The sequence below is a fragment of the Sprattus sprattus genome (assembly GCF_963457725.1).
Source record: "Sprattus sprattus genome assembly, chromosome: 11".
Taxonomy (NCBI): domain Eukaryota; kingdom Metazoa; phylum Chordata; class Actinopteri; order Clupeiformes; family Clupeidae; genus Sprattus; species Sprattus sprattus.
In genome coordinates, this window is record NC_137909.1 from 11,845,026 (window position 1) to 11,868,623 (window position 23,598).

The 23,598-nt window shown below is 45.2% G+C and overlaps 3 protein-coding genes across 3 annotated transcripts; 1 reads left to right on the top strand and 2 right to left on the bottom strand.

Moving 5' to 3' along the window:
• Positions 1-237: 237 nt before the first annotated feature.
• dqx1 (DEAQ box RNA-dependent ATPase 1) lies at positions 238-13,816 on the top strand. Its single transcript, XM_080847234.1, has 12 exons — positions 238-532; positions 2,147-2,530; positions 2,944-3,137; positions 4,581-4,968; positions 7,843-8,139; positions 8,288-8,387; positions 9,017-9,175; positions 9,430-9,621; positions 10,909-11,034; positions 11,254-11,444; positions 11,783-11,973; positions 12,219-13,816. Exons 2-12 carry the CDS (start codon positions 2,222-2,224, stop codon positions 12,415-12,417), a joined length of 2,346 nt encoding a protein of 781 aa, XP_080703360.1. The 5' UTR covers positions 238-532; positions 2,147-2,221; the 3' UTR covers positions 12,418-13,816.
• Positions 13,817-13,944: 128 nt separating this feature from the next.
• On the bottom strand, positions 13,945-17,783 carry LOC308372036 (endothelial differentiation-related factor 1 homolog). Its single transcript, XM_080847132.1, has 5 exons — positions 17,608-17,783; positions 16,243-16,294; positions 15,808-15,968; positions 14,975-15,068; positions 13,945-14,853 (listed from the first exon to the last, which is right to left on the bottom strand). Exons 1-5 carry the CDS (start codon positions 17,683-17,685, stop codon positions 14,792-14,794), a joined length of 447 nt encoding a protein of 148 aa, XP_080703258.1. The 5' UTR covers positions 17,686-17,783; the 3' UTR covers positions 13,945-14,791.
• A 2,823-nt stretch (positions 17,784-20,606) lies between these two features.
• LOC308372037 (uncharacterized protein) lies at positions 20,607-23,178 on the bottom strand. The gene is made up of 4 exons (XM_080847133.1): positions 23,108-23,178; positions 22,453-22,588; positions 21,696-21,803; positions 20,607-21,320 (listed from the first exon to the last, which is right to left on the bottom strand). The coding sequence occupies exons 2-4, from the start codon at positions 22,585-22,587 to the stop codon at positions 21,156-21,158; spliced, it is 408 nt and encodes a 135-aa protein (XP_080703259.1). The 5' UTR covers position 22,588; positions 23,108-23,178; the 3' UTR covers positions 20,607-21,155.
• Between the last annotated feature and the right edge of the window lie 420 nt (positions 23,179-23,598).

Consider the following 23,598-nt stretch of genomic DNA (forward strand, 5'->3'; position numbering starts at 1 on the left):
AGATACATTTAGGCTACAATACATCGTCATAATAATGGCTAAATTATCCTCCTTTGTCCTGGTTAACATGAAGAGAATGGGACTTATGTGTAACATTTGATTCTATTTACTTGAAATTGGGGCACGTATTGTTTACAGTGGATTAGCCAACAGATTTCATTTTTGACTGCCGACAGACAACATCGCGACTCCTCCTCTCCGATGGCGTTGCCCTCCACCTGAGCGCCGTGAGCTAGAGCCAACATGGCGGAGTTTCGGTAGCTCTGTGGTGACCATCTCAGCTTCTCGTTTAACGTCAGCAGTCAAGGACTAATTATATGCAAATACGTCGTATTCAGATATTGTTCTCTATTGTACAAATACGAGTCGTTTGTTTAAAGAGACGACGAACCAACATTTACGTTATTGGCTCAGAATCTCCAACGTCGTTGACAGTCCTTAGCTCATTGACAGGGGGAGTAGCCTATTTCGCAAGTGGATCGCAATTCTAGGTTGGTGTTTCGGAGGAGCATTTTGAAATAATGTTTCTAAGGTAAGTTGAACAGAGCGACTGTTTATTCGGAGCAATTTCCTCGTTGTTGTTTTTAATCCCTTGAACGACTCCTATCTTTTTATGTTAGAGTGACAGTCAGCTGACACGTAGCAGGTCAGCACACGATCTCCGCCGGTGGGGTTATTACTGATAGGACATAAACAGCGTGACACTGAGGGGTTTTGGGCTTGCTACCGCTCGTCCTCTTTCTTATCCTAAACGTTGATTGTCCTGCTTTGTTTCTCATTCTGTGACCCATAGCCCATAGCCTTACCAAGACTCAGTAAGTCTCAGCATAGTTTTGTCCCGTGGAAAGCAGACATCGTCTCTTTAATTGGTGCTAAATTGTATCCATGCAGGCCTATGTTATTTGAATACGAGTGTATTTATTCTCTTTATTTATACTGCAATATTTATTTTAACATGAGGGAGCGTAGATTCATGAAATGATGATGTCATGGCATCTTTTGACTCCCCTTTGTTGTTGTGTACAGTTACAGTACGAGGCTGACTCCTCCCATATGAGATGGCCTTTTTATGTGTTTTAATAATCCTACCCCTCCCCCCTCTCAACCGTATCCCCTCCACCACTCTCAATCTTACTCTCAAATCTGATGAAAAGAGCTTCCATCATTTCCCAGCGGCCCTCTCTCACGCAGCATCAGCTTCTAGGGTGAAATAAGTGTGTGTGTCTGTGTGTGTGTGTGTGTGTGTGTGTGTGTATGTATGTGTGCAAGTGCGCATCTGTGTGAGTGTCTAACCCTAGGGTATGCTATGTATCAGGAGTAGGACTATCATGACCATACTGTCTTGATCAGTCATTTATAGTTTAGTACTCATTATACTGTAGTACTGTTGGTGAAGAATAAAGTATAGGCTGGTTCTTTGTAGGCTTTGCCTTAAGGGTTTACTCTTGACAGCACACACAGTCCTACAGGACTTGTGCAGCGTGGTGAGTCCAGGTTTATCAGCTGACATTTAAATGCAGAGTCTATATTGGACAGCTCATGTGTCTGTTTGGATATCTGATGTGATAGTAGTTTTTTGAACTGTGTGTGTGTGTGTGTGTGTGTGTGTGTGTGTGTGTGTGTGTGTGTGTGTGTGTGTGCATCAGTTGAAAAAGTGTGTGTGAATGAGTGAGTGTTTTGCCTTTATGACCACAGGGCATATGCTGGCATTCCAGGAATGAATGAAATATCCTGGCTGTCTCAGCTGTTGCTGAACCACACCCCAGCAGTGTGGCTTCTGAGAGCTTCCTCACAGACTTACATAGTTTTACAGTACAGACAACATCCGACACCTCATAATGTCCCCTGCCTGAGTGATACTAACCTCCTTACTAGCGGTTAGTTTCCTCTCTCAGACTGAGGGAGTGGATAACACTGAGGTCTGTGTGCCCAGAGGCCTGTTGTGACATCTCTTACTCATTGCTGTTTAGGATGGGAAACTACAACTCACAGAATGCCATTGGCCGCGGTTGTGAGGATACGCCATGTACATATACTTATTCCCCCAAACCATATTCGTTAACTGAGATGAATCTCTCCCTTTCTGTCTGTCTACCTGCCTGTCTGTCTGTCTGTCTGTCTGTCTGTCTCTCTCTTTCTTTCTCAGGTAATCCTTGGGGTGCCCTCTCCTCACATTTATCCTCTCCACCTCCCTCCCATCGCTGCGGCAACAGCAACAGTGATGTCATCCGCCTCAGCCGTTCCCCCTCCGCTCGGTTCCGGGGTGCCCCCCCCTCTGGACACTCTGTCAGTGTCGTCGCTGCTGTCGGACGACCTGGAGGGGGAAGAGGAGGGGGCGGAGGAGGGGGAGCTGGGCGACCTGGAAGTGAACCCCTACGATGGGTTGCCCTTCTCCTCGCGCTACTACAGCCTGCTGGAGCAGCGACGCCACCTGCCTGTCTGGAGTCTGAAGTACAGCCTGCTTGAGCACCTTGAGGAGCACAGCATGGTAGTCCTGAGCGCGCCCAGTGGCTCTGGCAAGAGCACCCAGGTGAGAACAGATACTATAGTGACTATAGTATAGTCCACCGGTGAGAGAAGAGAGAGGTGAGACTATATTACATGTATGAGAGAGTCCATGTGAGACCAGAGGAGACTTTTAACTTGAATCTTCAGTTAATGCATGGATGAGGCTCTCAGGGTGGAAGGTCTCTGTCTCTGTAGCCAATAATGTTCAGCCAAACAGACACACACACACACACACACACACACACACACACACACACACACACACACACACACACACACACACTCTCAGGTCAAACTTTCGCTGTACCTGCCTCCCACGCTGTTTCACTCTTTCATACACATACACAACCCATACACATCCTCTTTGTCATCTTCTTGTCCTCTCTGTCATCCTTCTCTCCCTCTTCCTCTCCCACTCTCCTGTCCTCTGCGCAGGTCCCCCAGTGGGGTGTGGAGTATGCTCTATCTCAGCAGTTTGCTGATGGGCTGGTGTGTTGCTGCCAGCCATACGCGGCGGCTGCCTGCAGTCTGGCCCTGCGGGTGGCCGATGAGATGGACCTGAGCCTTGGCCTGGAGGTGGGCTACCGAGTGCCCCACGACGACGGCTGCACCCCAGACACACTGCTCAGGTGAGCCCAAACACCAGACACACTGCTCAGGTGGGCCCCAACTCCAGACACACTGCTCAGGTGGACCCCAACACCAGACACACTGCTCAGGTGAGCCCCAACTCCAGACACACTGCTTAGGTGGGCACCAACTCCAGACACACTGCTCAGGTGGGCCCCAACTCCAGACACACTGCTCAGGTGGGCCCCAACTCCAGACACACTGCTCAGGTGAACCCCAACACCAGACACACTGCTCAGGTGAGCCCCAACTCCAGACACACTGCTTAGGTGGGCACCAACACCAGGTGAGCCCCAACCCCAGACACACTGCTTAGGTGGGCACCAACACCAGGTTGGCACCAACTCCAGACACACTGCTCAGGTGGGCCCCAACTCCAGACACACTGCTCAGGTGGACCCCAACACCAGGTGAACCCCAACACCAGACACACTGCTCAGGTGAGCCCCAACTCCAGACACACTGCTTAGGTGGGCACCAACACCAGGTGAGCCCCAACCCCAGACACACTGCTTAGGTGGGCACCAACACCAGGTTGGCACCAACTCCAGACACACTGCTTAGGTGGGCCCAAACTCAAGACACACTTTAGGTGGGCCCCAACTCCAGACACACTGCTTAGGTGAGCCCCAACACCAGACACACTGCTCAGGTGAGCCCCAACACCAGGTAGGCCCTAACACCAGACACACCAGGGGGTCAGGGGTCACTCTAAGGGCAGTTCCTGTCTCGATTCACATTTGCATTTACTTGTAAATTGATGCATTTGGCAGACGCTTTTATCCAAACAGTCAAGGCATAGTATGTTAGGAGGTCTGATGATAGCAAGCACCACTAAACTAATTCTGGTCAACATGACAAGTTCTGAGAGCAAAGTGAAGAACTAGAAGTTTTTTTTATTTTGAGGGATGAACTTACTGCACGGACATACTGCTCGATATACAATCTTAAAATAAAAGTATGATTTTAGAGCCTAATCAGTCATTTATCTTGTTCTAACATAGAACCGTGAAGGGTAGGAACTTTGAAGCTTTTTCTGTCCTACATAGCATCATTATGGGTTTTAAATAGAACATGAAGGGACTTTTATAGGTGAAGTATCTGAAGGATAGAGAAGCCTGAAGGCATAATGTAAGATGACTTTGCCAAAGTCACAGAAAGGGACGTTATCTTTTACAGCCAGCACTGCCAGGCATATACACTGGTATTCTGACATCCTCTTGTCTCTAACTGCGAGTGAGTAACCCAGAGAAGAGGCCTGTTGTGGCATTTCTCATTCATTAAACAGTTTGAGATGGGAAACTACAGCTACAACTCCCCGAATGCCCTTGCCACAAGTCATGAGGATAGGCCATGCACATTTACCCTTCCCATTGTGTTCCCCCAGAACTGGAAACGCTAACAGAAATGAATGTCTCTGTCCCTCTGGTCCCCCTCACCAGGTTTGAGACAGATGACCTGCTGCTGGGCGACATGATGTCAGACCCTCTGCTGCGTCAGTACGGCGTGCTGGTCCTGGACGAGGTGCAGGAGCGGACGCTGGCCACCGACGTGCTGCTGGGGCTGCTGCGTGACGTGTGTCGCCAGCGCGAGGAGCTCCGCGTAGTCGTGCTCTCCCACCCCGACGCCGCCCCCGCCATCGCAGCCTTCCTCGGGGACAACGTGCCCCTCCTCGCCCTTCCGCCCCCCGATGACCCCCCCAACCTGGAGACCGTGTACCGCGACCCCCCCGCAGGAAGAGAGCCTGCAGCGGCCTCCTGCCATATGGTGCTGGATCTGCACCGCCGGGGGGAGGAAGGAGACATCATCGTGTTCCTCCCCAGTGCACAGGTGTGTGTGTGTGTGTGTGTGTGTGTGTTTAGTGTCTGTGTGTGTCTATATTTAAGTGCATATAATTATTGTGTGTCATGGATATTCACAACAGGTAAGCAGGGGAGACATCATAGTTTTTCTCCCAAATTCTGGTCTGTGTGTGTGAGTGTGTTGGCATTTATGTGGGTATCAGTATCTATGTTTGGGTGCATATATGTGAGTGTGTGTTTCTATATGTTGGATCTATACAACTGCTTCTTAGATGTATATAAATATTTGTGTGCATTGTATGTTTTATGTTTGTTGATGCAGGTGTATGTGTTTGTGTAGCCTCATTAGAGTTTATCGAGATGTTAAAATGTGTGTGTGTGACAATATGTAGCCTTGTGAGCACATGTATAGGTGGTGAAGTAGGTCTGTGTGTGTAGCCTCGTGACTGTGTGAATAAGTGTCTCTGTGTGTGTGTGTGTGTGTGTGTGTGTGTGTGTGTGTGTGTGTGTGTGTGTGTGTGTGTGTGTGTGTGTGTGTGTGTGTGTGTGTGGTGTGTGTGGTGTGTGGTGTGTGTGTGTGGTGTGTGTGGTGTGTGTGGTTTGTGCTACTATGGCCCAAGGCCAGGTCTTAATCTCATTACTCTTCCTTTTATACAACTGATGCGTGGCTGTGGCTGATAACTCCCTGCTGTAGGGCTTTCATCTCTCCTTTCACTTTTCTCTCTCGTTCCCTGTCTTTCCCTCTTCACTCGCTTTCTCTCTCTCTGAGGCTTTTTAAACAGATTATTACAGGAATGTTGTGCCTTTAGGATAAAAGGAACAAACACAGAATGGGGGGTCATTGTTGTCCCGCCTCTGAGGCTGGCAAATGAGCTGAATTTGAAATGTACGGCATGATAGTTCCTAGCTCTGACTTTAATGCCAAATGTGAACACAACAGTGGATCTCACGCATTTATAAAGGTTTTTAACCTTTGATACAGTCAAGGTCTCTGTTAAGCTCTGTTATGTTCGTTGCCATATTGATAACAATGTCAGATTGATTTCATGACGTGCCTCACTTCAGACGGGAATATTCTTTTCCCAGAGTTCCTGAATCAGAGCTACAACTTGAAGTGGCGTTCTAGAACGCCTTTACCACCGGAATGCCACCATGAGGTCTAAAAACACACATTTGGCATCATGCTGGCTTTGTCTGGTTCAGTGTAAACAAGCAAATCTTGCATAATGAGGGTTCTTCTTAACAGCAATATAGAAGGATCTCTGTTTAAAAGGGTCTGTTCTCTCTCTCTCTCTCTCTCTCTCTCTCTGTTCCACTTTCTCACACTGTGTCATGCATGCCTTTATTTCCTCAAGGCTTGTACTTATTATAATCCACTGGGTGTGATGGCTCTCTCTCTAATTTTATCATCCGATAGTGTTCCTCTCAATTCATCCCCTCAAGGAGTTGTTTCTGTCTCTCCTGTCTCTTTTGTTCTTCCCATACATGCTCTCTTTCTCCGTCGCTCTCTCTATCTCTCTCTGTCTTTCTCTCTGGTTTCACTGACGGTGGCCTTGTGTAACATTAATCCTCAAAATGGCATCAGTGTTTTCAGGTGTCTCAGGTGACACCACCAAACCCATTAGAGCTCACACCAGAGAAAAGAATCCACTTCTATATCTATATCTCTGTCTATCTGTCTCACACACACACACACACACACACACACACACAAACACTCCCTTTATGTCAACACCACCCCACCCTGAGCCTGTGCTCCTGATCACGCTCTATGTTTCTGGTGTGGTGCTCCACTGGAGCCACCGGCACAGGTGATCTGCTTAGGCCCTGTGTGTGTGTGTGTGTGTGTGTGTGTGTGTGTGTGTACCCAAAGCATTTAGGCTGGGTAAGCTTAGTTAAGGCAGCAGGGCAGCTCAGTCTATGGTCCACTTCAGAGATGAGATAGATTCTGGGACTGGTGTGCTATGTGAGTGTGTGTGTGTGTTTAGAAGAAGTCCTGTCAAAACCACAGAGTGAAGTAGAAGCCCTGATAGACAGGAGAGAGAGGAGGAGCTGTCAGTCAGCCTTCCCTTTAAACTAGACCACCAACAATCCCTTTAAGAAGACCACACCCACTCAGCTGCCACAAGTAGCAAATGATAGCCTAACTTAGAAGTCTAATGCGAATGTGTGTGTGTGTGTGTGTGTGTGTGTGTGTGTGTGTGTGTGTGTGTGTGTGTGTGTGTGTGTGTGTGTGAGAGTGTGTGAGAGTGTGTGAGAGAGAGAGAGAGAGAGATATAGAGAGAGAATCTTTGTGTGTGTGTGTGTGTGAGTGTGAGAGAGAGGGAGAGAATCTTCACAGCTGAGCTGTTAAATAGTTGTTACTAAAAGCTGATGACTCATTTTCACATTTGTTTGTTTGTGACTAATGAGGAACTGTGTGAACTTGACGTGTGAGTTTGTCTGCCTCTGGCCTCCACAGTGGTGCAGTTATTAGCGTAGCTGCACCCTGAGCCGTGCAGCAGAATTCTTCTACCCTGCAGCTATGCTTATTTCAGTGGTGAGATTGAACTACATTTACAGCCAGGCCCTTGATAATCCTCTGCTTTAGCAGTAGCTCTTCAGTCAGGAGGATAACATGTAACATAATCTAAAATGTTGTCATCATCATTAAGCAGAAATTCAGCTATCTTCTATTTCCCCAGGGGACTGGCTTTGATGACTGCACTGAATACAAATGAGACAAATGTTTTGGATTGATCTTTTATCTTAATTAGCTTGACACATCTGATTCCGCTCAAGAGGGCCTTTATAGATGAGTTCATGGCTTTTCCACAAGGGTTTGATAGTGTGGCACAGTGGTCATTCTGAGAAACAGGGCTGAAAACCGCTTTCTTCTCCTCTTCCTCCCCCGTGGCCTCAGGACATAGAGGAGTGCGCCGCCCTGCTGGAGAAGGAGTGTGTTGCGCTCAGCCCTCAGCTGGGGTCCCTGCGGGTGCAGCCGCTGCACACGAGGCTGGGAGGGGCCACGCAGCACGTGTACGACAGTGAGGCGGATGTGCAGGAGGGGAACGCAGAGGGCCTGGAGGGGGGGTCAGAGCTGGAGCTGGCGGCCCCCACCCTCAGACGCAGGGTCATCCTCACAGACGCCCTTGGGGAGGCGTCCTTCTCTATGCCCGGTGTGCGCTACGTCATCGACACGGGGCTCCTGCTCAAGACTGTGAGTCCACTGACTGCATGCCTTGAGTTTCACAAGGTTTCACATGAACGTATTTATATGACGGTTACATGTTGCATGCAGGGCCGCCTAGAATATATACTGAAACTACGTTTTTTAAATTTTTTCCTAATTCTCCCATGTCCTCCAGGTGTACAACCCACAAATCAGAGCAGACTCGCAGATCCTTCGGCCAATCAGCAAGCACCAGGCTGACATGCGCACTGAGCGAGTCAACAGTAGTCTTCCTGGTGAGTGAGCCTGAGCACTGTCAGTTGGTCCTTCCAATGATCAGCTGGCTCTGAAACAGCCTGGCCCTCATCTGGCATGAACATCTGCACCACATCACCGCCAGATCGAGGCTAGATTCATCCCAGGGTCTGCAGCTATCCGGTAGTTTTCACAGACACAGGTGGACTGACTTCCACCTCTGGAGATCACACCCTGGTGAAGGATTTAGTACAGGTCCACACACACCGGCGTTCCATAGTCACATCCCATTTTCACGGGCTTCCCTTTCTAATGGCAGATGAGGGCAGATTTTGGCCCTTCCCTCACGCTGAATGTGTTTGGCTCTGCTGGTCTGCTCAGCCACTGGCTAAAGTTGGCCTCAGTGCTTAGACCACAGTCATATTGTCATAACTGGTCTGCAGCTATAGACGTTGATGATGAGGATAAATGCTGACTGCCTCGGTATTAAGTAGCACCCCCCCATCTCTGTCCCCTGTGCCAGGTGTGAGCATCAGTCTTTCTGTTTCTAATTGGGCTGCAGGCAAAGAGGTCACTTTTTTTACTAGGGAAAGATAATGATGTGGATGACCACTGACCGACTCAGCATAAATTACCCCCCACCCAACCTTCTCTCTGACCCCTGTGGCAGGTGTGTGCATACGTATGTACCCCCAGTCGCTCTATGAGGAGGGCATGCCCGCGTCGCGCTGCCCCAGCGTGGTGGAGGACAACCTGAGCCACCTGGTGCTGCTGCTCAAGAGGCTGGACATCGCTGACATGGGCCAGTGCAAGTTCCTGGACCGGCCAGGTGAGAGAGAGACACGCGCCTGGAGAGTTGAGTTTTGAGTTACTAGGGAAACTGCTGGATGCTGTAAAACAGATTTGATCATGTCAGAAACATATCTGAAATATATTTTGGTTTATTGTTTATTTTACTGATACTTTGGTTATGTATGGTTATATATATCTCAGTTTGGTAATATATTTGAGCTTGATGATAAAGTAAATTGATACATGGTGGTGTGTTGATAGTTCTGTGCCCCATTGTAATGTTTGGGTCAGCTCCTGAGGCGCTGATGCAGGCTCTGGAGGACCTGGACTACCTTGCAGCTCTAGACGATGACGGGAACCTATCCGAGGTGGGCATCATCATGTCCGAGCTGCCCCTGGAGCCCTCGCTGGCCAAGGCGCTCATCGCAGCCTGCGAGTTCGACTGCGTCAGCGAGCTGCTCACCATCGCCGCCATGCTAACAGGTGACTATGACTCTCCCATAAGCAGGCGCACAATGCCCCAGTGTGCTCCCATTCACTCAGGAAGGCGATATGTCAGCGGCACAAAGTTCATAGGAGTCCAAATGACTTGCATTGGTAGATGACCTCTCTGGATTTAAAGTATCAGATCTGTCCAGTAGTAAGGTGTTATCTGGGATTGGGCTCCTGTGATCCCTCCTGGTAAAGCCTCTGGAGGGATCAAACGCAGACAACTCACCCATGAAACCACTTAAGCTAACAGTAACTGACAGTTAGCTAAACCTACTTACTGGTTTCAGTAGCAAACCCACATCAGAGCATGTGAAGCATGGCTGGCTGTCTTTCGTTGATTTATCTGGTTGTGGGTACGCAAGCATGGTAATGGGGTGGGATTCACTGGGTCGGGTTAGTGGCATTGTAATTACATGATAAATCAGATGAAGTTTATTCTATTGAGGATTTACTGACAGCTTCTGATCGCTTGACTGGGGTAAATCATTAAGAGTAGAGAGGACATTTCAGGAGAGCACACACACACACACACACACACACACACACACACACACACACACACACTGTCACGCATGATCTGAACTTTTTCAACACTGATAGTGTTATTTTGACTTCAGTAAAGCATTATGCTTGCCAACTGGATTTTAGCTGCGCCACTGCATATTCACACAAACTATACAATCATAACAATAAGCAGTAACAGTAGAAAAGGGCTTGAGGAATAGGAAGGGCTATGGAAGGTAGGTAAGTTATATAGGATATACCAAGTGAATTAGTCAATTAGTAAATTCATTAATTATTAGCTATGTGAAACAGGGGGTTCACAGAGCCGTGGAGCTCAATGCAGGCTGTTACATATCTTGCTGACAGTCTACAGCAGCAGTCCTCCCTCTCTCCCAGTAGAGCTGGGACTCTGTCACTTAGATAAAGGAACTCTGGGAAAATGTAATATTTTTTTTTGCCAAATATTGGTCTCTAAGACTTTGGTATTGGTTGCAGTGAGTTAGGAAGTGCAGCTCCGTCTTCACTGTTCTCTGGTCACAGTAAGAACACAATCTCTCCTCTCTTGGCAGCCAGGTCTGTCTGTGCCAGCCTACTTCCACTGCCAGGTTTTGTCAGTGTTCTCCTCAGTTTTGTTTCACATAGGATGCTACAGTGTACTGTCTGTTTAGGACTACATATGTTTCCATTTTGTTCTGGAATTTTTGTCCAGTAATGTGTGTGTGTGTGTGTGTGTGTGTGTGTGTGTGTGTGTGTGTGTGTGTGTGTGTGTCTCAGCTCCTCCATGTTTCTTGACGCCTCCACCCAATAAGGAGGAGGCGGCAGCCACACATAGACGAACTCTACTGCATTCAGAGGGAGACCATCTCACCCTCATCAACGTCTACAACGCTTACATCCAGCGTGAGTCTCTCTCTCTCACACAGACAACACATAACCCTCAACAGCATCTGAAATGCTGTCATTTTCATGGCTCCACATTGAACACACACAAACAAACACACACACACACACACACACACACACACACACACACACACACACACACACACACACACACACAAACAAACAAAGAAGTTGTCAGATTGGGATCCAGATTAAACTGAATCTGGACTCTTTCAGACAATGAAGATGAAGCCTGGTGTGCAACTAACTACATCAACGCCTCTGCACTACAATTGGCTGTGGTCATCAGGGCGGAGCTACTAGAAGTGATGCAGCGAATCGAGTTGCCCGTCTCTCCCCCTGCGTTTGGTTGTCAGGACAACAGCACCAACATCAAACGAGCCCTCATCTCAGGCTTCTTCCTCAAGGTGATCTTAAAATTTCACTGGGTGATTTCTAAGGGGGAATCACATTAGAAAAAATAAAGAACAAACTATGAATAAAAAATGAGCATCCTCAGTGCTAATGTTTAACATTATAGTACGGATTAAGTCTGAATTAACATGTTTTTATTAAGTCTTTTAAAGCAGAAAAAATAAAACACATGACCGGACTGTGATCTTAAAAGCTGTCCTTTCAACAGCAGAAATCACATTCCTCATGTTGCCATTTGTGCATCACAATGAGTGTGTTACAAAATCGACAAAAAATTTGGGCTGGTTGCCTAATATATGTTTTAGTCTGACTTTCCATCTCTCCACGTCAGGTGGCTCATGATGTGGACGGCTCAGGTAACTATCTGCTGTTGACGCACCGGCACGTCGCCCATCTGCATCCTTTCTCCTCGTACCGCTGCCGCCGGCCGCAGCCCAGCCCGCCCACTTGGGTGCTGTACCACGACTTCACGATCTCCCATGACAACTGCATCTGCACCGTCTCCGAGATACACCCCCACATGTAAGCACCGGTCCTCCGTCTGGGGATGTTTCTTATGTTGTTGCTTTGACGTGAACAGCAGTTAACCCAACCGATAATAAAAATGAGCCTTCAAAGTTTTTCAAATCTTAAAACGCTTGTGCAATGGTCTGCCTAGGGATGCGCACCCTTTTGCACACATCTGTACAGATGTTAGATTTGTATGGTTTAGAAAGGCAATGCCAGTGTTTTCCTCTCAGTGCCCTCTGTATCTGTGTGCCCTGCAGGCTGGTAGAACTGGCACCTACGTATTACCTGGGTAACCTGCCATCCAGCGAGGGCAGAGACTTCCTTATGGAGCTACGGCAGAGCCTCCTGCCTCCAGACGTCCCAGAGGAGGGGGGCACAGAAGGGGCAAGGTGTCGGGGCGAGGTGGCGTCGGAATCCCGGAATCAGGACAGCACAGAGATGTGCCTGCTTCAGTGACGGTCCAGTAGAACCCTACTCTGGACCTGCAATGCACTCTGGGATATCAGGACCTTCCCAGTCGCACCAGTGTAGATGTTTCACAGCTGAAGACTGTGCTCACAAGAAGAGACGAGGAAGGACTTCATTTTAAAACCTCATCATCTCCACCTTCTTTAAGTATAAAACTGTCAGAGTTTACAGAAAGATTAAAGCTAAAAGCAAAACAAAAAGGGGAGGATGTGGGTCAATGTGGGAGATTTTTTTTTTTTTTAATGACAAAACATCCCAAACTTCTAGAGCGTTTTTGGTGTCCAAGACACATGAGGGTCAAGCCATAGTGTACGGTTCCATAGAAATGCGTTACTATGCAGTGTGTCACACTGTTCTTAGATCATATACATGCCTTTTTTCCACAATGAGCGTCACCAAGTCCCTTTGTGGAGACAGGGGATTGACATTTATCTGATAACGGAGCCACCACAAAACTGAAGCCCTTTACATCCAATGTATGTGTTAGCCGGAGTTGCTACTCCTGTTGGTCTTGGGGTGGGTTGAAAAGGTCCGTGGGCGCTGGGTCTGGTTTCTCAGAGCATTTCCCTATTGATTTTCCCAGGCTGGAGGGCAGGTTTGACTTCCTGTGGACTGGTGCAGTCTGGAGATGTTGGAAGTCGGTGTTTCACTGTGGCTTCTGAAGGCCCAACACAGGCCAGTTTTTCAAAGCATTTCCTCTGGTAATCAGAGATCCTTTTTCACAACCTAACATCATAGCTAGCTCAACACTTTCAAAAACGTTGTGATGTTGATGTAAATATCACAAGATCAGAATTGCAATATCAGCTTTGTCAGACTTTTAAATGTGTGCAGCCATCTGCTGGGCACATACAGTCACATCATGTTTGGTCATCAGGGTTTTATAAATCATGTTAATAGCTGCTGGTTAATGTGCCCTGTATCATTTCAGGTTATTTCTGTACGCTATTTGAGTCATTGCCTGACCTTTTGATCTGTGCACTGGTCTTGGTGAAAGTCTAGGATAAGTATTAAATCGATCAGGATTTCTGCCTTGTCTGTTGGAAAAAAAACTTTTACATTAAAATACATTTAAGATTGACTAAATGTAGAATTGGAATACAAAAACATTCAAGCTCAAAAATATTTTCACATTTCCTATCCAATCTTATATTCCATAAAGAGATTTTTGAAAAACTGGCCTTATGGTTGTGCAGGGGGTTCTCCTGTTGTTTCGAGCTTCCATTTCGTTGAGTCTTGAAAGCAATTTTTATGATGTTCTATTGAATTCAGTTTGGTTTGTACTGTTGTTTGTATTTTTGCCTCAGAAATGTGCTCTCTTGTTTAAAAACCCTGATATTTTTGTGTGTGAATTATGGCAAACAATATATATATTGCAGTTGTTAACTTGGGGGTTGGGGGAGAATAAAAACCTTGAATCTGTTCTCGTCCTGAATGTTTTGTTTGCCATCACATCTTAAGAGTTTGTTACGTACCCATTAAAATGCATTCTGAAATGACTTCACAGTACAAAGCTTATTGCCAAATGTTTCAAACTTTATTAGCCCTAAACAAAGCTTATGATAAAGAACATGTCCATCATACTTTGAACTTTGACTCAAACTGTAAATGGGTGAGAAAGGGTTGCGGATTTATCGGATTTCAGAAAGAAGAATATCGGAAGTGACGTAGTGTTTCTAAGTGTCAGAATCAATTTTTTCTTAGGATTTTTTAGGGTTAGGGTTAGAGTATAAGGCTAAAACACTAGGTCTCGGTACCCCTACCAATGCCTGAACGTACGTTACACTTCCTGAACCCCCTGTGTATGAGGTCATATGCGGATATTCTACTTTCCGAAATCCGATAAATCCGCAACCGTGAGAAGGCCACAGTCAAGCAATACTAAAACGGACAGAACATGCTCTTTAATTAATCTAATGAATCAAGGCAAAATGACCAATGTATTTCCTGGTTAACTGCTTCCCTTGCCCAAAAGGAAAATAAATAAATACATAAATAAATAGCAAAATGCTTCATGCAAAAGCAAAACATTTCCTAAAAGATCACAGCACTTTGGGTTTTTGCACATTTTGCAACATACTCATTCGTTTGTATGAGGAAACTGATTTACGCTCATTTCTTCATTAATGTAGCTGCTGGGAATGCGAGGGAGCACCAGGTCATACTGAGACCCTAGAGGAGGGGAAAGGCAGCCTGGGGACAGACAAGACAGGGGACAGGTAAAGGACTGCATGGTTCAGAGATGAAGACAATGAACATGAAGAGACACAGAAGTGTGTGTGTTGGGAGGGGGGGGGGGGGGGGTAGAGGGCTTTAAGGTGCAGGAAGGGTGCAGAAAAGGCTGCCTTTTGAGGCTTTCAGTTCATTTCTTTTTAGGCTTTGCTTCGAGGGGTTGTCCCATCTCCCTCCCGCGTAGCTTCAGGCCTAGCAAAGACATGAAGAGTGTGGACAACGGGTTCATAGAGGAGACACTGAAATGTGGATACATGCATCATAAAATAACATCTTAGAAAACAATTAGGACAGACATGAAAGTGCTACTAACCAATGGCTCTTTCAATCTTGCTCATTACTTGGTTGTTGGGGATTGCCTTTCCGGTTTCATAGTCAGCAATGACCTGAGGTTTCTCGTTGATTTTCTGTGAGGTGAGAGGGAGGTCAGGAACTAAAGCCGCAAGACCACTCAAACACCTGATAATTCACTGCAACATGAGAGGCCTGGTCCAGGAAATGAAAGCCCTTACTTTCTTTTCAGTTGATTCAAACAGTCAGTTTACTGTCTGGAAGCAGGAAATCCCTCAACAATGATTCAGGTTCTCTGGAAAACTCCTCATGCATGACAACCTGTGTAATGGTCATGAACAGGCATGTAGTTCGGCCTGCCCCTACAGCCTATCCTACTCTTTGAATGACAGTGACAAAGAGACGAGATGTGACAACCGCTGCCTGAAATACCTGAAAGCAATTTTGAGGGCATAACTTAGATTGCAGGCATCATTCAATAAACATCAGCAAAACAACAACAGTAAGAACACAATTGGGATTGTTCTTTTCCTCTCACTGATATTCACTGATCATTGCAGTAAGCAGGAAAGCTGATCGGGAAATAGGCTATCGCTAAAGGAGAGATGCAGACCGTTAGAATGAGAGAGACTGGGCGCCACTACTTGGAAATGACAATCCCTTCGTTCCCACTTCATTTTTCCAATGAGCAAATCTAACCACAAGACAACATACTAGGCAGAACATCCACTTCCAAGACCTGGCTTACACACCCACATTAATGAGACTCCCCTTCAATTCTTTGCTGAGAGGGTCCAGAATCTACCATTTCATTTCCTAGTGGAGGGGAGGACTACTGGGTTCTGCCATGCTTACCGTGGCCAGATCTTTCTGGCTGAGCCCTTTGTTGGCACGGCCCAGTTGAATGACCCGGCCCACCTCCAGGGGCACTCTGACGTGGTGCAGCTCCTCCGTCTCCCGGTCCAGCTTGGCTGTGTTCTTGGTCACCAGGTGCTGCTTGTTCTGACCCGCAGCCCCTAGGGTACACACACACACACACACACACACACACACACACACACACACACACACACAACACACAACACACACTTAAAGGCATTCTCTCAGGGAAAACCAGGCTTAGCTTTGACCTCATGCAAGATTAGTTCAAGGTTCTACTTAGAATACTAATGCATCATCTTAGGTAGAGGTTAGCTACCTAGCAAAGAACTGTAAAATCAGGGACCAACGGTGCTTGAAGTGATTTTATGACTTATGAAAAATGGTACATCATAAATAAGTCGGCCTCACATTTCTTTGTGGTTTCAACTTCTTCGCCGCGCCTCTGTGCAGCTGTTATGGCCTGAGAAATGACAGGAACAGTTCCCTTGAATATCCACACATTTGAAAAGCATATGGCATTTATGGTGTATGGTGAGCTACTTCAGAATGAAAAACCTACAAGCTGCCCATATCAGGAATCAGCAGGTGTGTGTTGTCATGATAGGCTGTCTTTCCCTTATGATAGCAAATGTTACCGAGCAGACATAGCTAGGTACTTCACTGGGGAGTGCTATTTCAGGATTGAAGTGAGGAAGGTTGTGACCTGATTAAATGAATGATAAACCATTTAGGTAAAGAATGGTCAATTTAGCTTAAAACAGGGATCTCTCTTTCAGAATAAAAGCAATGTTGTAAAGCAGCTAGTATGGTGTTGAGGCAGAGGCTCCCAAACCGATTTATAAATTTAAGAACGTCCTGTGGTCGACTGACCCCTTTTTAATAAATGTTGTGCAATCAACTGTCGAGTAACTTGGGATATTTGACAACAGCCTAAATAAGCTAAGTCTCAAACCATCCACGTAATTCACCACACATTAGAAAAGTACCGTCTTCCAAAGCATGCATTTGATGTCTACTGACGAGCATCAAGTTTCCATTTATAACACAATTTTGTTTTACCTAAACAACTACAAACTAATAATCTTAACAATCTAAACGGGAGGTTAAATTAAAGGGCCGGGTTCGGCTTGCTTGGAAAATTACATTTTCAACACTTGTAGCTAGCTAAATTCAGGACAACTCGCCAATACAAGTTACTTACTGCTATTACTTTTTACCGTAACCTCTTCGTGTCTCTCACTTGATTCACATGTTGTTGACCCAATGTCAGTCGCTCCTGATGCCTACTGGCGTGGTGCATTTTGCAAACATCGCCAGTTTAGATTGCTAGCTGTGTATCGAAAACACATCCGTCATGAATGTACAACCAGTTTCCTAGAATATCTCTAACGTTACAATCAAACACTGACGGCCCCGTGGACCACACATTGAGAAACACTGATGCAGCCAGCAAGCAAGCTAATCACATCAGAATAACAACACTGACGCCCCCCTAAAAAGCCACCATCTGTCTGTAAGGTTAGGTGCCACGATTAGTAACACAAAATATTAACACAATTTCCACGTATGTATGGCAGTTCTTTTTACCTCCCAGTAGTGAGCCAAGAGTGGCCCTACCTACGATATGTGTCAAGTCCCCGAGATTTATTAGCACGCCCGTCAGCTGGGGCAGAGGCTACAGCCAAGCGCAGGTATGGAACCTTTATGCATGATTCCCTAACCTCCATAACGCTACGCTAGCGCTGGCTAACCTGCAACACCGACGCTAACTACCTGCTTTGATTTCGCCTGCGCTGACGACGGGCCTTTCTTCCTCAAGACAGTCACAGAATCCCAGTCGCTGTCGGCCATGGTTTCCAGATAAGTTAACTAACTAAAGCAATATACAAAATAACCCTGGAAGAATTGACGCCGCATTCAAGATCTTCGGATTTGTATAGTCAAGTCGACAGCTCTCACCACTTTCACTGTTGGTATGAGTGCACTGCGTCACATGAAACACGCCCCACATTTGGAAGTCTCATAGACTACTTTATTTAAAACAACAGTCTCATGTGGCACACGGAGAAACAAACTCCGAACTTTCTAGAACGCACCAGAACTAGCGTGGTATTTATTCGTTTAGTAACTTTCTGTCTCTAGTCCTTTTTCCATCAGATTTTCAAGCGAATTAAATCTTAAAGCGAATTAATTTGTAGCGACATAAGAAGCGCCTAACGGTTTTCCATCGACAGAATGATTGTAGCGAATTAAAATTGTGTCACAATGCCCCGTGTTGAAGCGCATTTTTCTGACCCGCTAGATGATTTTCCATCAACAATGTAGCGCAATAGAACCTTCTGGGACGGTTACAGCAGCGCAGGGAGGGACCGATGTTCGCAAGCCTCTAGGCTCTTTTTTGCTGCACTTCGATACGTACAGTGATTTAAATTAAACTTTCTTAACACTAATGTTGAACTCCATACTAGCCCGAATTCATATTTCACTCAACCAGGAGTGATGAGTAAGACTGAGGTCGATTCGTTGTCAGCGCAAGCTATTGCTTGATCTCATACTTTAGATGTTTCCTGATCGAGTATAGCCTACTTCATACTAGTATTTATAATGGATAACTGAATGGCCAGCCTACAATGTTTAATGGTAATATGTCAGCTGATCACAGCTATCATAGTATTGCGGCGAAGGATGAGGGCAAGAAGGGTGGAACTGCTGAGCCTGGTCGAGGCCTGCCTGGCGTTACCTCGGCGCCCATCGCCGCAGATGTGGCAGCGACATCGCTCAAGTGCAGCGGCGGAGTTTGCGGGGGGGGCAGGGGTGGCTGAAACGAGTAATTGCATTGGTTCAAAAATGTGTGGAATAATTAAGTCTGGCATGGTTTAATATCTCCGCTTTTAAATTGTCTGACTTAGGAAGTAAAATGCCAGACAGTTGTTTCTCGAATGGCTGTTCAAATCGGCGAGGAGACAAGCCCTGATTGTGTGTTTATCGCATTTAAAACTCACCTACGTTAACGTCACGTCATCAACGTTTTCTCAGACCGTAAAGTAGAGCTACTTTTGGAGCTGACAATAAAAGCAGTAACCCTGTTTTTCTCGCCTCATTTATCAGAATAACTTACTCAAACGGGAATAAATCAAGAAATAAAGTCGAGAAACAAAGCATCGACATGATTTAAAAAAAAATGGTTTACCCGGCTTCTGCGCTGATATTAAGTAAGTAGGCTACCTAAGCAAGTAGGCTAGGCTACGGTATGTTGGCATCCAACTGGTAATACTACAATGCCAGTAGAAAATATATGGGAAGATAATTTCATTTAAAGGCAAACGTTTGTCTGCCACTATGACAGGGGCATTGCACGTCCACGTTTCCAGTGCAACTCATATAGTTCACGTCCTGCTTTTGAAGCAGCGATCTCTCAGCAGGATCCCCTGAGGATACCATGCCACGGGACATAGCCAGACCGTAGCCTACCTTATGCTCACGAAGGCAGCATGACTCACTTCACCACCACACCACTAGGCTAGAGCCAACCGCATAGTAGATCAATTTGACAGGTCATAAAGTCAGAAGAAGTCTTGTGCTTTTAGCTTAACGTGCTTTTGAGATAAATACATCTACAATAAACATGGTAGGACAATGGCTTTTTTCATTTCTGCCAGATGCATTTTCCTTGTGTTCAAGTTTAAGACGACGGCATGCATGTGTATGTCGTCTTCAAATTAGTTATTAGCCTGTTTGAGACTGTGATGGCAAGCGCCCTGCTCTGTTTGGTGGTGAGTAAGTGAGCCTCGCGAGCCTGCAGACAGACGGTGATAGCTTCTATAATCAGCTGCTGGATATAACAGTAGCTCCGCTAGCTATAACTAGCTAGTGAACTCTAGCTTACAACGTTTACCTACTCACTTGAGCTGCAAATCTCTACCATGCTACAGTATAATTAGCACCTATCTCGGCAGATATCTTTTAAATGTTTATTTTTGTGCCATATTTTAAATCTAAATTAGTTAATGTCTCTTCCTAAAACCCACTACTAGAGGACACTAGTTTAACTCTCGTTGTCAATGCGCATGCGCAACATTCTATATCGCTTCAACCGTTTTCCATTACTTTTATGTCGCTAGAACTTCCCCAAAACCACCTCTGCAGAGCGAATTAACTTAGTGCGACAAAATCGGCGTTAGAGCGATATAACCCTTTTTCCATCACATATGTCGCACTAACTTTTGATGCGCATCATTTTAAAGCGCATTATCTTTTTGATGGAAAAAGGACTTCTGTTACTTCTCCTTCTGAATTTGCTTGTTATTGGATACATCTGAATAATAATTTGTATTATATGGCAACGACAGTACAAGCATTCTGATTGGCTAATGGGTAGTCATGCCAGCCGCGTATTGACGTTCTAGCCGGTCTGCGGTCTGATAACTATTGTTATTGCACTCCGGTGACATCAATCTTAAAAATGAGTGATACCAAGTACTAAACATTACATCCTATTATGAAATTATCTGAGAACAGGAAACCAGTTGAATGTCGTGGTACCGTGACAGTTGATGACAGTTGAAGAATAAAGACTCAAGAATTCTCCAACATTTTGATATAGGGTAATACTTTATAGGACTTAGTACAGGTCAGTACAATTCAGAAGCAGCGAAAATGTGTTATTGAAAGTGATGATGAAGACTTGACTACTATAGTTTGAAAACCTTGTGTTTAACTGTAAATTAAAGCCATTTAAGCTGAGCCCTGTTGTCCGTTTTCTATTGATCATTGTAACTTGAAGTTCGGCTTTGAAGTTCGGCTAATTGACCTGCATGACCTCACTCTCGGTTAGTAAGTAGTTAGTACTGAAATACAGCATGAGTAACGTTGCCTAAACATGGGACTGGGATTTTAAGATCGAAAAATGTATTTCTGTAACAAAGTAAAACTGTATAGGCCTATCTCGTAACTGACTGGCATAGTTAATGTTCGTTTTTAAATAGATTATGGAGGTCAAATTCATTCAAACATGAATCACAAATGGATTAAAGAGGATGTAGGATCTAGGCAAATACAACTTTTGGACTGTTTATTGTGGCATCCAAACATTTCATTTTATGATTCAGAGACTATCAGATTTTTTATTTTTTTTTGGTTTACTATAACAAAGCTAACAACTTACAAAAGAAACAAGCAGACTCACAAACACACAAAAACCCTCGATTTTCGTGTGCAACACTGATTTTCCCATGTTCGCCAGGAATAGTCATCATTCTGGGTCATTGTGGCACATCTCAAGGATCCTGGAGGCAGCTTTGCGATTGACTTGGTTACCTGGGTTACCAGGCACAGGACATCTCTGAGGCAGCATCACTGTTGCGTCGGGTACGAATGGGGGACCATCCATACTCGGACAGGGCGTCCTCAGCCAGCTGTGACCGACCCCAGCGGGCAGATTGCCGGAGGCCCTGCTTGCCTTTCCAGGATCGTGGCTTAGTGTTCATCTGTAGAAACAGACACTACATGTTCACTAGACAAACTCATCACAAAAAAATCAATGCAAAGAAATGGTTGAGTAAATGAATGAATGTGAAAACTGAGTTTATGACATTGAAAATAACCCTGAAGCATCTGATTTCCTCAACCAGTCAATCCATAAATCCCTTCTCCCTTCAAGGCTTAACGTTAATTATGTTTATTCGGATAGGAATACTAATTTCCGAAATGTCAAAACACAACTTGCAGATTCTTGTGACAAAAGTGTTTTCCATACCAATAAAGGCAAGTGATGATCTGGACTAGAGCATGTTTCACAGTAGCTAGATGCTAAGCCGGCATGTCAGAGCGAATGCACAACAGACATGTGATTTATTCCTCACCTGGACAAACACAGACGTGTTCATCTGGAGGGTCTCCACACGCTCGGTAAGATGGCTCAACCAGTCCACGTGTTCAGCAATTGACTGTTTCAAGTCCTTTGCAGAGTTCTGAAAAGATCAAAACAGTGCATCTGCAAATTAGTGAATTATCCTTGCTAACAAAGCTCATTAATTCACACATATGATTGTGAGTTATGCTAATTCAGTATGAACTCAACAGTCACATTAGGAGATATCTTACTAAGACTAGGCTAAAAGTCCAAGTGTGTGTAAAAAAGACTAAACAGGTGTTGTAGGGTTTCTTCTTGGACGAAGAAAACAATTCAGGTCAGGTGTTCTCTGCAACTCTTCACATTCTGTTACACAAGTTGTTAGAGCCAAAGCACAGTCAAGGGTGAAACCATATACGTGTCAAATACCATACCAGGCAATGATAATTCAGTCTGTACCACTAAAGCCAATCATTCCCTCATTTCATGATCATAAAGGTTCCTCTAGAGCAGTGTGTATGCCTCTTAGTTAGGTTGCCTACATTTAAACACATTCCAACCAAATCAATCATTGAATTTGGTCCTGCAGGTTGAAAATGGGCCCACGGTAGCCTACTGTGATTATGTTTAGAATTTGTTGATTTTCCTAGACTGAAAACCAAGTCTCTAGCCTACTGATCAGTCACATCACTCCGTTCCAAACATCCTCCTTTAGAGCTTGAATTCTAAACTAAAAGTCAGAGTATCGGGGCCAAACAAAGACCCACCCCGGAGAAGTTATCTTTGAGGTCTAAAACGGAGAGGCGGATGTGTTCCAGCTTGTCTATCTGCTCTTTGAGGCGATCATCCAGTTCCTGCATCATCATTAGCCCCTCATTCGGTCTCCCCTCTTTAACAGACATCCTGTAGGACAAACAGAATCACAAACTGATCTTTCTTGACAGTACACATATGCAGCTTGAAGATATAGCCTATCACTTTAACATATTACATGATTTATCAAGGGATCTGTAAATTAGACCACTAATCCCATGTTTAAAGTAGCCTTTGCAAGATTGTTTTGATTATATCCATGTTATAAGTAGCCATTTTGCAAAACCTCGGCTACCAAGATCATCACAAATGTTAGTTAATTCCTTCTCTCTTCCGACTGCGTTGTCGCCAATGTTTGTTTGCCGTTTTCTCGAGTAACACAGTAATAACCGCGTAGGCTACACATTTCTCTTCAAAAACCGACGAGCAAAGTAAAGGTGTAGGATTACACAGACAAGGACAAAAGTTATCTTGCCCCGATCACTATCAGGGATATAAAGTTAAGTTTCCCAGCTCTGACGTTTAGCCTAGCCTACCAATTTGTCTCCAACAAATTATTGACGGGTACACCAAACATAAATTATGCTGATGACAGAAACACTTATTTACCTTCCGTCTTCGCAAAAAGGCAAACCCTCTTCCAGGCGAGTAGTTGCAGGATGGTCTTGTCTGCCGAGGAACGCATGGAATTCAGCAATGTGATGACGTCACGAGGAAACTTTTATTCCTACAGTAGAAATGGTGCCACAGCATCAATGTAGCCTGTTGCCGATTATTCATATTGTATCCATGAGTCTGAAAAAACAATTCTGCCCACCTTGCTCATATCTCATGAGTTTTAAAATGTATTTGTTTTTCTAATCTACGTCATATTTTCCCCATTCGTCCCCGCACACGCATACGCACAGACAACCTGCAAATGGTGCAACCCAAACAAACACGAATTTGTACAAAATACTTTTTTTTTTTTTTTTAGAAAGCACATCCTGCTTTATTTTTCTCTCAATGAGATCTTTAACAAGAAAAGGGCAAATATGATCACATATTTGAAAGGATAAACAACAGTAAGGGATAAATAAGCGTGGAGGATCAGCTTTAGA